Source organism: Salmo trutta, chromosome 39 (genome assembly GCF_901001165.1).
Source record: "Salmo trutta chromosome 39, fSalTru1.1, whole genome shotgun sequence".
NCBI lineage: Eukaryota > Metazoa > Chordata > Actinopteri > Salmoniformes > Salmonidae > Salmo > Salmo trutta.
In genome coordinates, this window is record NC_042995.1 from 22,642,087 (window position 1) to 22,656,059 (window position 13,973).

Here is a 13,973-nt window from a genome sequence, read left to right on the forward strand (position 1 = left end):
GTAAACACCCACGCAAGCACGCACCCATACACACACGCACCCATACACACACGCACCCATACACACACACACAGTGTTGTACAACTCACCTTGTGGGGACACACAATTCAGTCCCATTCAAAATCCTATTTCCCCTAACTCCTAACCGTAAATTTAAACTTAACCCTAACCTTAACCCTAATCCTATCCCTAGCTCCTGACCCTAAAATTAACGCTAGCTCCTAACACTAAACCTAATTCTAAAGTTAACATTAATTCTAACCTTAACCCTAAACCCCCTAGAAATAGCATTTGACCTTGTGGGCATTGGTGGAAAAAGTACTGGTTCAATAGGGTCTGGTTCGGCGGATGATTGGATGGCTTTTAAACGTCTTTGAAATATGGGTGTGGCTATGATCCGAAAATTGAAATCTACTTCGGATAATTTAAATAATCCTTCCAAATTTTGGCAATAGTGAATGGTTTGGAGTGCAAAAAATATACACAGCTTCCCAAACAATTGTTGGTAGACACACAGATTGTAACTGAGAGAACCTCCATTCTGAAAGCCTTAAATCAGCATTTTAGATGCAGGCAGATCATTTGAAAAGGTCAAAGGTATAAATGAACCCCTATGAATTTACCTGACACCCCTGTGCACTCATTCGCCAGGTTCTCCTGTTCAACTTTCTCTGTTTCAGAAGTGCGTAAAGCCCTGAAAGAAATGTATAGAAAAAAATCTCCTGGCCCTGATGAACTAGACCCATGCTTCCTACACCTAGCTGCAGACATCATTGCTCCCCCCGTAACATGTATTTTTAACCTTACGCTTGACGTTAAGGAAATCCCCCAATTTATTGAAATCTGCTTTTGTACTGCCTCTCCTGAAAGGTGGAGATCCTTCGCTACTTGACAACTATCGTCCCATATCAAAATTGTCTGTACTATCAAAAGGTACTGTAGTCCATAGATAGTTCGCAACTGAAGGCCTACCTCCACGAAAACAACATCTTAAATGGAATTCAATCAGGCTTTAGGTCTGGCCACAGCACTGTTTCAGCAACATTGAATGTTTTAAATGTGTCTGTCTTTATTGATTTGTCGAAGGCATTTGACACCGTGGACCATGCTGTGTTGCTGCAAAGGTTAAAATGTTGTGGAATTACTCGTCATGCTCTAGATTGTGTTCGATTTAATAGGTAATTTATAAACCAATGTGTAATGGCGGATAGTTGGAAATCTGAGTCCATAGAGTTGTGCTCAGGTGTTCCGCAAGTTTTTATTTTGGGCCCACTGTTGTTCATTTTGTTTATCAACAACATTAGGGATCAAATTGAAACAGTGGATGTTCATTTTTATGCAGATGATACTGTTCTTTATTCAAGTGGTAGTAGTTTATCTTTAGCTTTTGAAAATTCCCAAAGAGCATTTAACATCATACAACAGAATCAGTATGATTTGAAGCTGGTTCTGAATTTGGGTAAAACAAAATGCATGGTATTTTCAAATGCCATGTATGTTACTAATCATGTCATTGCTACATTGGCTGGACATACTATAGAGCAAGTTAAAGTGTACACATATTTGGGTGTCAAGCTGAGCTTCACTGTTCATGTAGAGAACTTGATAAGGAAGCTCAAGCTGAGAATAGGTTTTTATTACCGGCATAAGGCTTGTTTTTCTCTGGAGGCCAGGAATAAGCTGGTACGACGTACATTACTGGCAGTTTTAGATTTTAGTGATGTTATATACAGTTGAAGTCGGAAGCTTACATACACCTTAGCCAAATACATTTAAACTCAGTTTTTCACAATTCCTGACATTTAATCCCAGTAAAAATTCCCTGTCTTAGGTCAGTTAGGATCACCACTTTATTTTAATGTGAAATGTCAGAATATTAGTAGAGCGAATTATTTATTTCAGCTTTTATTTCCTTCATCACATTCCCAGTGGGTCAGAAGTTTACATACACTCAATTAGTATTTGGTAGAATTGCCTTTAAATTGTTTAACTTGGGTCAAACGTTTCGGGTAGCCTTCCACAAGCTTCCCACAATAAGTTGGGTGAATTTTGTCCCATCCCTCCTGACAGAGCTGGTGTAACTGAGTCAGGTTTGTAGGCCTCCTAGCTCGCACACACTTTTTTCAATTCTGCCCACAAATGTTCTATATGATTGAAGTCAGGGCTTTGTGATGGCCACTCCAATACCTTGACCTTGTTGTCCTTAAGCTATTTTGCTACAACTTTGGAAGTATGCTTAGGGTCATTGTCCATTTGGAAGACCCATTTGCAACCAAGCTTTAACTTCCTGACTGGTGTCTTGAGATGTTGCTTCAATATATCCACATAATTTTCCTCCCTCATGATGCCATCTATTTTGTGAAGTGCACCAGCCCCTCCTGCAGCAAAGCACCCACACAACATGATGCTGCCTCCCCTGTGCTTCACGGTTGGGATGGTGTTCTTCGGCTTGCAAGCCTCCCCCTTTTTCCTCCAAACATAACGATGGTCATTATGGCCAAACAGTTCTATTTTTGTTTCATCAGACCAGAGGACATTTCCAAAAAGTGTGATCTTTGTCCCCATTTGCCATTGCAAACCGTAGTCTGGCTTTTTATGGCGGTTTTGGAGCGGTGGCTTCTTCCTTGCTGAGCGGCCTTTCAGGTTATGTTATATAGGACTCGTTTGACTGTGGATATAGATACTTTTGCGGATTCCTTCAGCATCTTCACAAGGTCCTTTGCTGTTGTTCTGGGATTGATTTGCACTTTTCGCACCAAAGTCCGTTCATCTCTAGGAGACAGAATGCGTCTCCTTCTTGAGCGGTATGACGGCTGCGTGGTCCCATGGTGTTAATACTTGCGTACTATTGTTTGTACAGATGAAAGTGGTACCTTCAGGCATTTGGAAATTCCCTCAAGGATGAACCAGACTTGTGGAGGTCTACAATTTTTTTTCTGAGGTCTTGGCTGATTTCTTTTGATTTTCCCATGATGGCAAGCAAAGAGGCACTGAGTTTGAAGGTAGGTCTTGAAATACATCCACAGGTACACCTCCAATGGACTCAGGCTAATTGACATCATTTGTCAGAAGCTTCTAAAGCCATGACATCATTTTCTGGAATTTTCCAAGCTGTTTAAAGGCACAGTCAACTTAGTGTATTGAAATTTCTGACCCACTGGAATTATGATTCAGTGAATTATAAGCTAAATAATCTGTCTGTAAACAATTGTTAGAAAAATTACTTGTGTCATGTTCAAAGTATATGTCCTAACCAACTTGCCAAAACTATAGTTTGTTAACAAGAAATTTGTGGAGTGGTTGAAAAACGAGTTTTAATGACTCCAACCTAAGTGTAGGTAAACCTCCGACTTCAACTATACATGCAGGCCTCAACCACTACCCTGAGAGCACTTGATTCAGTATATCATGAGGCCCTCAAATTCATTACCAATCAAAAATGTCTTTACAGCGCCGTTGGCTGGTCGTCATTGACCTTGCGTAGGCATACAACAAACACTGGTATACACTGATTTATAAGGCCATATTGGGTAAAATGCCACTCTTATTTACCAACCTGATTAAAAAAATATAAATTACGGTCCCATTCTCATTTGTTTTTAACAGTCGCAAGAATTAGAACGGGTCATGTTAGAAATAGTTTTAGTTACTCAGCTCCGTGGTCCTGGATTTCTCTCCTGAACATTTACAAATTTGATGATCTAGTCACGTTGGAGTTTAAACACTTGATCAATGTAAATATCATAGAAGAGTGTAATTGTCTTTAGGACAGCTGTTTTTTAGTCGTGACATTCATGTTTTTTTTAACGTAATATGTTCTTGTTGTACTGTATGTGTGTCTATCCTTTTGTTTAATGTTGTGTTAGTGTATGTAAATGTTTTGCCTGAAACGTTGTTCCCTCTGCTGCTATTGGACTAGGTCTCTCTTGGAAAAGAGATGTTATCTTAATGATAAAAAAAATAAAAAAATTGTCATACTTGAGTAAAAGTAAAGATACCTTAATAATAGAAAATGACTCAAGTAAAAATGAAAGTCACCCAGTAAAATACTACTTGAGTAAAAGTCTAAAAGTATTTGGTTTTCAATATACTTAAGTATCAAAATTAAGTTAAATTGCTAAAATGTACTTAAATCGAAAGTAAAAGTATAAACCATTTCAAATTCCTTATATTAAAACAACCAGATGGCATAATTTTATTTTTGCCAGGGGCACACTCCAACACTCAGACATAATTTACAAAACGAAGCATTTGTGTTAATTGAGTCCGCCAGATCAGAGGCAGTAGGGATGACCAGGGATGTTCTCTGTTTAGTGAGTGTACAGATCAGAGGCAGTAGGGATGACCAGGGATGTTCTCTGTTCAGTGAGTGTACAGTTCAGAGGCAGTAGGGATGACCAGGGACGTTCTCTGTTTAGTGACTGTACAGATCAGAGACAGTAGGGATGACCAGGGACGTTCTCTGTTTAGTGAGTGTACAGATCAGAGGCAGTAGGGATGACCAGGGATGTTCTCTGTTTAGTGAGTGTACAGATCAGAGGCAGTAGGGATGACCAGGCATGTTCTCTGTTTAGTGAGTCCTCCAGATCAGAGGCAGTAGGGATGACCAGGGATGTTCTCTGTTTAGTGAGTGTACAGATCAGAGGCAGTAGGGATGACCAGGGATGTTCTCTGTTTAGTGAGTCCTCCAGATCAGAGGTAGTAGGGATGACTAGGGATGCTCTCTTGATAAGTGTCTGAATTGGACCATTTTCCTGTCAAAACGTAACGAGTACTTTTGGGTGTCGGGGAAAATGTATGGAGTAAAAAGTACATTCTTTTCTTTAGGAACGTAATGAAGTAAAAGTAAAAGTTGGAAAAATAGAAATAGTAAAGTACAGATACCCCCCAAAACGACTTAAGTAGTACTTTAAAGTATTTTTACTTAAGTACTTTACACCACTGCTTGTGGAGACCAACAAAATGTCCCGTTGGTCAAATTGTTGTTTGTCTACTATTCTTGTGTGGACTTTTGTTCCCCACAAGTATAGTTAAACACGTCCACACACACGCACACAACCACCCTCCTTCCAACCCATCAGTCCCCTTGAGAAATGCCTAGCTAAAACATTAGGTTGTCGATAAATGTGCATTTTTGTGTGGTTGAACCCTACTCTCCTCTACCGAGCGCCCATCCTCCCCCTCTAAAATCCTGAGATGTCCCTTGTTGTAATAATCCAGTAATACTGTGGCCTAGTACGAGAGAGAGGGAGAGAGAGAGCGCGAAAGAGGGTGTGTGTGGGTGGACTTCTTAGCATGGCCAAAACATTAAACAGTACACCATGTGCTGACTGCCACCCTAAGACTCTCCACCCTCTCACAGCTCCACATGCATGACCCACACAACCAATGCCCCCCAAATTACAGCAGGTTAGTGGTTTTTCTTCATGAATCTTGTTCTAGAGGCAGCTCTGCAGTGGTCACTAGCTGGCACAGTCACAAAGTCATACAATCTGATTTTAAACCTAACCCTAACCTTAACCACACTGCTAACCCAAATGCATAACCCTAACCTTAAATAAAAATAAATTGTTTTCATGAATTTCTACAATTTAGCCAATTTTGACTTTGCAGCTGGCCCATCTAGTGGAAATCGCTCAGTTCTGCCTCAAGGACAAGACCAATAAATGTCTACCTGCCACATTACACGGAAAATTAAAGGGTCCATTGTTTCATGATGCCCCCCTCGATGATAAACAAACAAAAAGAAATGCATGGTAATAGGTCACTTTTTTTATGTGAATTTGAATTCTATGAACAATACATTTCCTGAGTTAAACTTTCTCCTCCCCTGATAGCTGAGGTTTGTGTCAGACCGAATGATGTGTACAAACCCTGGATTGCAGCAGGTACTCTAGCGGTTAAGAGCGTTGGGCAAGTAACATCGAAAGGTTGTTGGTTTGAATCCAAGAGCCGAGTAGGTGAAAAATCTGCCGATGGGCCCATCTGCCGATGTGCCCATCTGCCGATGTGCCCTTTCCCTAATTGCTCACTCTGGATAAGCGTGTCTGCTACATGACTAAAATCTTTCTGCCAATTTCACAAGCTACACATTTGACAAATGAATTAAAAAAAAGTATAAATACATTGTAAACCACTGAGGTGAATTCAGAATACATGTAAACCAACGACAGTCAACGCTACAGCCGGTAGTTTTTGTGTTTGCTTACACTAAATCATGCAATTTGCTACACAAAGAACAACTTATAAAGCAATTGATGATGATGGCAAAAATAACTATTTGGAAGGGGAGAGAGGGTATGAAAGGGATAGAAAGAGTAGCCTAGATGGCATAGAAAGAGGAAAAGGAGGTGGGTGGGTTACAGACAACCTAAACAAAGCTTGGGCATGGACAAACTGCATCTGCCACACATCCTCCAATATGTTTCTGTCTTTCATTCCCCCTATCTCTCACACACACACACGATAATTTCTAATCCTGATCAGCTGAAACAGAGGGTGTATGCCAGGGAACCATATGGGCCTGAACTAACCACCCCCTCATCTCCACACACACACACACACACACACACACACACACACACACACACACACACACACTACAATGATAGATCGCACGTTCTGCACAGGAGTCCCATAGTATCTAAAATACTCAGACACGTGTGGAGCAGGGACAACCAAGTTCTATAGTCACCTGCTGTGGGGGAATCCAATACAGCTAATTGACACCGTACCCTTTTACACAACCAACTGGCTAAGTGATGGTGGATGGTTCCAGAATTCATCTCGATGACTTTCGGTCTATGTCCCAAATGGCACCCTATTCCCTATATAGTGCACTATGTAGGGAATAGGTCACCATTTGGGATGCACACACTCTCTTTTACTCACATGCTCTCCCTTTCTCATCCATAATGGGCTACTAATGCCCGCTGGGATATAAATACATCCGATAAAGAACGTTGGCATAATAATGGGAATCACAACATTTGTTCTCGAGTGATGGATGACAAGTTGGCTTTGATCCTTTATAAAGGAGCCCCTCCCACTCTTCATCCATTGTCCGGACCTCTGGCAGTCTCTATGGGTGTGCCGCAGGGTTCAATTCTCGGGCCGACTCTCTTCTCTGTATACATCAATGATGTTGCTCTTGCTGCTGGTGATTCTCTGATCCACCTCTACGCAGACGACACCATTCTGTACACTTCTGGCCCCTCTTTGGACACTCTGTTAACTAACCTCCAGACGAGCTTCAATGCCATACAACTCTCCTTCCGTGGCCTCCAACTGCTCTTAAACGCAAGTAAAACTAAATGCATGCTATTCAATCGATCACTGCCCGCACTTGCTTGCCCGTCCAGCATCACTACTCTGGACGGCTCTGACTTAGAATACGTGGACAACTACAAATACCTGGGTGTCTGGTTAGACTCTAAACTCTCCTTCCAGACTTACATTAAGCATCTCCAATCCAAAATTAAATCTAGAATCGGCTTCCTATATCGCAACAAAGCATCTTTCACTCATGCTGCCAAACATACCCTCGTAAAACTGACCATCCTACCGATCCTCGACTTCGGTGATGTCATCTATAAAATAGCCTCCAACACTTTACTCAACAAACTGGATGCAGTCTATCACAGTGCCATCCGTTTTGTCACCAAAGCCCCATACACTACCCACCATTGCGAACTGTGCGCTCTCGTTGGTTGGCCCTCGCTTCATACTCGTCGCCAAACCCACTGGCTACAGGTTATCTACAAGTCTCTGCTAGGTAAAGCCCCGCCTTATCTCAGCTCACTGGTCACCATAGCAGCACCCACTCGTAGCACGCGGTCCAGCAGGTATATCTCACTGGTCACCCCCAAAGCTAATTCTTCCTTTGGCCGCCTCTCCTTCCAGTTCTCTGCTGCCAATGACTGGAACAAACTGCAAAAATCTCTGAAGCTGGAGACTTATCTCCCTCACTAGCTTTAAGCACCAGCTGTCAGAGCAGCTCACAGATCACTGCACCTGTACATAGCCCATCTGTAAACAGCCCATCTAGCTCCCTACCTCATCCCCATACTGTATTTATTTATCTTGCTCCTTTGCACCCCAGTATCTCTACTTGCACATTCATCTTCTGCACATCTACCATTCCATGGTTTAATTGCTATATTGTAATTACTTCGCCACCATGGCCTATTTATTGCCTTAACTTACCTCATTTACACTCACTGTATATAGACTTTTTGTTTTCTTTTGTTCTACTGTATTATTGACTGTATGTTTTGTTTATTCCATGTGTAACTCTGTTGTTGTATGTGTCGAATTGCTATGCTTTATCTTGGCCAGGTCTCAGTTGCAAATGAGAACTTGTTCTCAACTAGCCTACCTGGTTAATTAAAGGAGAAATAAAAAAATAAAAAATCCCTTCTCCATCCATCTCTATCTCTTGCTCTAAAGTGTGGTGGGCCTGTTCAGAGGCGCTCTCTCTTCTGTCATCCGTTGCCGTGGCAGCCAGGGGGGGTAGGTGACAAGTACAGGGTGTCCCCTAGGACCTAGGTCACAGAGGTAACGTACCTACGTCAGCTAAATAGGATTCACTGGTGCCCTTGCTCACTGCCATCCAGGACCTCTATATCAGGTGGTGAGAACGGAAGGCCCGGAAAATCGTTAAAGACTCCAGCCACCCAAGCCATAGACAGTTCTCTCTGCTTCCGCATGGCAAGTGGAACCGGTGCATCAAGTCTGACACCAAGTCTTCTGAACAGCTTCTATCTCCAAGACATAACACTGTTAAATAGCTAACAAAATAATTACACACACTGAGTTGACCCTTTTTTGCAGTCTCTATACAAACTCACAGGGCCCTACACACTCACTGACACTCCAGCACACACTTCATAATTTGCTCTCACACACACAATCATCATATACTCTGTTTATCATATCCTGATGCCTAGTCAACCGCTTATGGCAGCCTCCCGCACCTCTGATTCAGAGCGGTTGGGTTAAAGGCGGAAGACACATTTCAGTTGAATGCATTCAGTTGTACAACTGACTAGGTATCCCCCTTTCTCTTTCCCTATACATATCTACCCCTCCAGTATCCCTGCACATTGTACAACACGTTACTGAAATATAAGAGAGTTATATCCATGGCTCACAATTTGTAAACCGAGATGACAGTGTACGTTTCCAGCAGCTTTGAGAAGTAAAATAGAACACATTGGATCATGATTAGCCACAGTTGTCACGTACTGTAGAACAAGAAAATAGTTACAGGGATTTTCACATGATTGAAGACCTTACATTATGCCATTCGATTATATAAAGTAGAACCTCAGAGATACGAGCCTCAGAGTTACGGATTGACCAGTCAACTGAATGGCCAATATGAAACTGGGAACTTCTGTAAAATGTAAATTTTGTTTACATGGTCTAAATAACTAATCAGATATTATTACAGTATCTGGATAAATGATTAGAAAACACATGTAAAACATTAAGTTCCTACTATACACAGAGTACAAAATACCTTCCTAATATTGAGTTGCACCCCCTTTTCAACCCAGAACAGTCTCAATTCCTAAGGGCATGGACTCTACAAGGTGTTGAAAGCAGTCGGCTGGATGTCCTTTGGGTGGTGGACCATTCTTGATACACTCGAGAAACTATTGAGCGTGAAAAATCCAGCAGCGTTGCAGTTCTTGACAGACTCAAACCGGTGTGCCTGGCACCTACTACTACCCTACCCAGTACAAAGGCACTTAAATATTTTGTCTTGCCCACTCACCTTCTGAATGGCACAAATACACAATCCATGTCTCAATTGTCTCAAGGCTTAAAAATCCTTCTTTAACCCGTCTCATCCCCTTCATCTACACTGACTGACGTGGACTTATTGTTATTATTATACCTTTATATCAACAAGGAACACAGACTGAGACCAAGGTCTCTTTTACAGCTGGGCCCTGCGTATACATGTTTACACATACAGTTTAGGTACAATGACTTAAGAAGTGACATCAATAAGGGAGCATAGCATTCACCTGGATTCACCTGGTCAGTCTATGTCATGGAAAGAGCAGGTGTTCCTAACGTTTCGTACACTCAGTGTATAGTATGTCTCTCTGATTATTACTTATGTTTTCAACATGGTACTACTGCATTCATTTTACTTGATTCATTATTCAACACAATGAATAGCAAAAAGGAGAAAATATCTTTTACAGTATGATTTATTTCACTGCTTCCACTTCAGATGAGATTTCTCATTTTCTGTAAACAGTTTCACTTAATGCCTTAACTCAATTAGCCAATTACAGACTCTGAAATGGCACCATATTTCCTTCAAAGTGCACTACTTTTGACCAGAGCCCTAGCGGCCCAGGTTAAATGTAATAGTGTACTATATAGGGAGGGAATAGGGTACCATTTCAGACCCAATCAGTCTGATCAAAATAGTCCAGTCAGAAACCATTGGCTAGTCTGACTGAAATGATGAGGTAATGATCTGGGTCACACAGCAGCTCAGTAATGTCAGTCTCATGAGTGCAATATAAAAGTGTCTGTCTCGCTCTACTCTTCCCTCCCTCCCATCCCTACACAGTCAGCCAGTCCCAATTCGATCCCTAAACTTCCCATTGGCCCCAACGTTTGCAGATGTGTAAGGTGGAAGCAATATGGGGGAAGCTTTATTACTACACTGCTTACACCTATCCAGACCCTTCAGATGAGGGGTTAGGGCCAAGGTGGGGGGAATGGGGAGTGATTTGGGACTGGCTGAGTCTCTTTTATCCCTCCCTCCCTTTCCCCCTCTTTCCCCCCTCCTTCATTCACAAAAATACACACAGTTAGGGGCATGTCACTAAGCCCAGTCCACATATCCCAGGCTGGATTCCATCACAACTTAAACCACCATCCTGTCTCCATTTACTGGTGAGAACACAAAATAGAGGGGCAGAGGCCTTCCCATCTCCATAGAAACATCCCTTGACCCCCGATTCTGATCTGTCCCATTGGTGCGCAGAAACCGTATCATTGGCTAAACCCAAGATCACTTCCGCGATTGGCTCATTGGATTTCCGGCAGTGAGAGCCAGACAGGGTTCAAAGGTGAGAGAGGTGGTCCGGTGGTCCATGGCCAAATTGGAGTCGGGGGCAGGACGACACAGCCGGTGGAAACGCTAGGGGTCAACAGGAGAGATGGACGAGATGTTAGTCACACACACACACAGCATATGCCTTAATGCACTGTACAATATGTCTTATATGCTTAGTACAGTCTTGTGCACTGAATTACTGGCCAACCTATTCACTATAGCATGATGGGAAGGTACAAGTTATTTTCAAGACACACTAACGAATGTCTTGTGTAATCATGAGGGTAAGTCACAGGGGAGATGGAGGTAATTAAGTGTAGAGTCAGTCCACATAGTGCCGTGTTGGACGGTAGGGGCAAGAGTAACAGTTAATGTGGGAGTCAGGGTTATGGTAGGGCCAAGTGTAGTAGTTGGCTGTTGGTGTAAAAATGTTACTGTGTGACTGACCTGTGTTAGGCTGCCGGGGGTGGTGGCAAGGGCGTAAAGTGCACAGAGGGGCAGCAGGGAGACAGAGGAGAGGGTGAGGAGCCATCCCAGAGCTGTGGCCCACCCCGGGGCTACTATGCCCTTCCCCAGGGAAAGAGGGGACCAGCACACCAAGGAGAACACAAACGTCGCCTGGTGAGAGAGAGAGACAGAGAGTTGCACACAGAGATTGCTTGTCTGAATATGACACACTGGTCCAAGACGAATCCATTGGGTCAGTCTGATCCATGTGTAGGGTAAGAAATGTACAGAGAAAAGTCACAACAACTAGATTCTGCAAAAAAGTTAACCAAATAATTCACACAATTACTCAAATGTGTACACAGATATACAATGACAGACACAATTGGGATGTACATTGAAGGAAAAAAAGTATTTGATCCCCTGCTGATTTTGTACATTTGCCCACTGACAAAGAAATTATCAGTCTATCATGTTAATGGTAGGTTTATTTCAACAGTGAGAGACAGAAGAACAACAAAAGAATCCAGAAAATGCACGTCAAAAATGTTACAAATTGATTTGCATTTTAATGAAATAAGTATTTGACCCCTCTGCAAAACATGACTTAGTACTTGGTGGCAAAACCCTTGTTGGCAATCACAGAGGTCAGACGTTTCTTGTAGTTGGCCACCAGGTTTGCACACATCTCAGGAGGGATTTTGTCCCACTCCTCTTTGCAGATCTTCTCCAAGTCATTAAGGTTTCGAGGCTGACGTTTGGCAACTCGAACCTTCAGCTCCCTCCACAGATTTTCTATGGGATTAAGATCTGGAGACTGGCTGGGCCACTCCAGGACCTTAATGTGCGTCTTCCTGAGCCACTCCTTTGTTGCCTTGGCTGTGTGTTTTGGGTCATTGTCATGCTGGAATACCCATCCACGACCCATTTTCAATGCCCTGGCTGAGGGAAGGAGGTTCTCACCCAAGATTTGACGGTACATGGCCCCGTCCATCGTCCCTTTGATGCGGTGAAGTTGTCCTGTCCCCTTAGCAGAAAAACACCCCCAAAGCATAATGTTTCCACCTCCATTTTTGACGGTTGGGATGGTGTTCTTGGGGTCATAGGCAGCATTCCTCCGCCTCCAAACACGGCGAGTTGAGTTGATGCCAAAGATCTCCATTTTGGTCTCATCTGACCAGAACACTTTCACCAGTTGTCCTCTGAGTCATTCAGATGTTCATTGGCAAACTTCAGACGGGCATGTATATGTATTCTTGAGCAGGGGGACCTTGCGGGCGCTGCAGGATTTCAGTCCTTCACAACGTAGTGTGTTACCAATTGTTTTTTTGGTGACTATGGTCCCAGCTGCCTTGAGATCATTGACAAGATCCTCCCGTGTAGTTCTGGGCTGATTCCTCACTGTTCTCATGATCATTGCAACTCCACGAGGTGAGATCTTGCATGGAGCCCCAGGCCGAGGGATATTGACAGTTCTTTTGTGTTTCTTCCATTTGCGAATAATCGCACCAAATGTCACCTTCTCACCAAGCTGCTTGGCATTGGTCTTGTAGCCCATTCCAGCCTTGTGTAGGTCTACAATCTTGTCCCTGACATCCTTGGAGAGCTCTTTGGTCTTGGCCATGGTGGAGAGTTTGGAATCTGATTGATTGCTTCTGTGGACAGGTGTCTTTTTTACAGGTAACAAGCTGCGGTTAGGAGCACTCCCTTTAAGAGTGTGCTCCTAATCTCAGCTCGTTACCTGTATAAAAGACACCTGGGAGCCAGAAATCGCTCTGATTGAGAGGGGGTCAAAAACTTATTTCCCTCATTAAAATGCCAATAAATGTATAACATTTTTGACATGCGTTTTTCTGGATATTTTTGTTGTTATTCTGTCTCTCACTGTTCAAATAAACCTACCATTAAAATGATAGACTGATCATTTCTTTGTCAGTGGGCAAACGTACAAAATCAGCAGGGGATCAAATACTTTTTCCCTCACTGTATGAAGTTCGCAGGACTCTTCCCACACACAGGGGTCAAGGGTTAAAGGTCACTCACCGTGCACATGGCTGGCGTCAGGTAGCGCCAGCACAGCTTGAAGAAGGGCAGCGGGCTGTAGCCAATCATGTGCTTAATGTTGTCATTGAACCTGTCAGGCCCTAAGGAACAGGGCGAGGGGTTATTACATGGTTCTGTGGTCAAGGCTGGGTTCTGACAACAACAGTGGTTTAACCATGGTTCTGAATTGTAAGGCCCAAACAATGTCAATCTGAAGTCCAGGCACAATCGTAAAGACCAGTAATTGAAAACTAGAAAATGGTCCTAGAGGCCCCAGACCACTTAAATTGGAGACCCGTATAAGACGGTAGAGCTATAGTACAGGATATTGTCTAAGGTCCTGAATAGACCACCTTTAAATCCCACTGTCGTAATGACCATAGAGGAACTACTG

At 42.9% G+C, this 13,973-nt stretch overlaps 1 protein-coding gene across 7 annotated transcripts in view; it reads right to left on the reverse strand.

Annotated features, from left to right (window-relative positions):
* Positions 1-10,208: 10,208 nt before the first annotated feature.
* The window catches only part of LOC115179188 (sodium- and chloride-dependent GABA transporter 2), a 49,721-nt gene continuing 45,956 nt past the window's right edge, over positions 10,209-13,973 (reverse strand). For 6 of the 7 annotated variants that reach the window (XM_029740552.1, XM_029740551.1, XM_029740550.1 and 3 more), the window contains 3 exons: positions 13,580-13,680; positions 11,537-11,707; positions 10,209-11,173 (listed from right to left, as the gene is read on the reverse strand). In XM_029740552.1, the coding sequence (XP_029596412.1) occupies positions 11,045-11,173; positions 11,537-11,707; positions 13,580-13,680 (401 nt within the window). In that variant the 3' untranslated portion in view covers positions 10,209-11,044. Of the gene's footprint in view, positions 11,174-11,536; positions 11,708-13,579; positions 13,681-13,973 lie in introns of those variants that run through there. The other variant, XR_003872876.1, reaches the window with a different exon arrangement.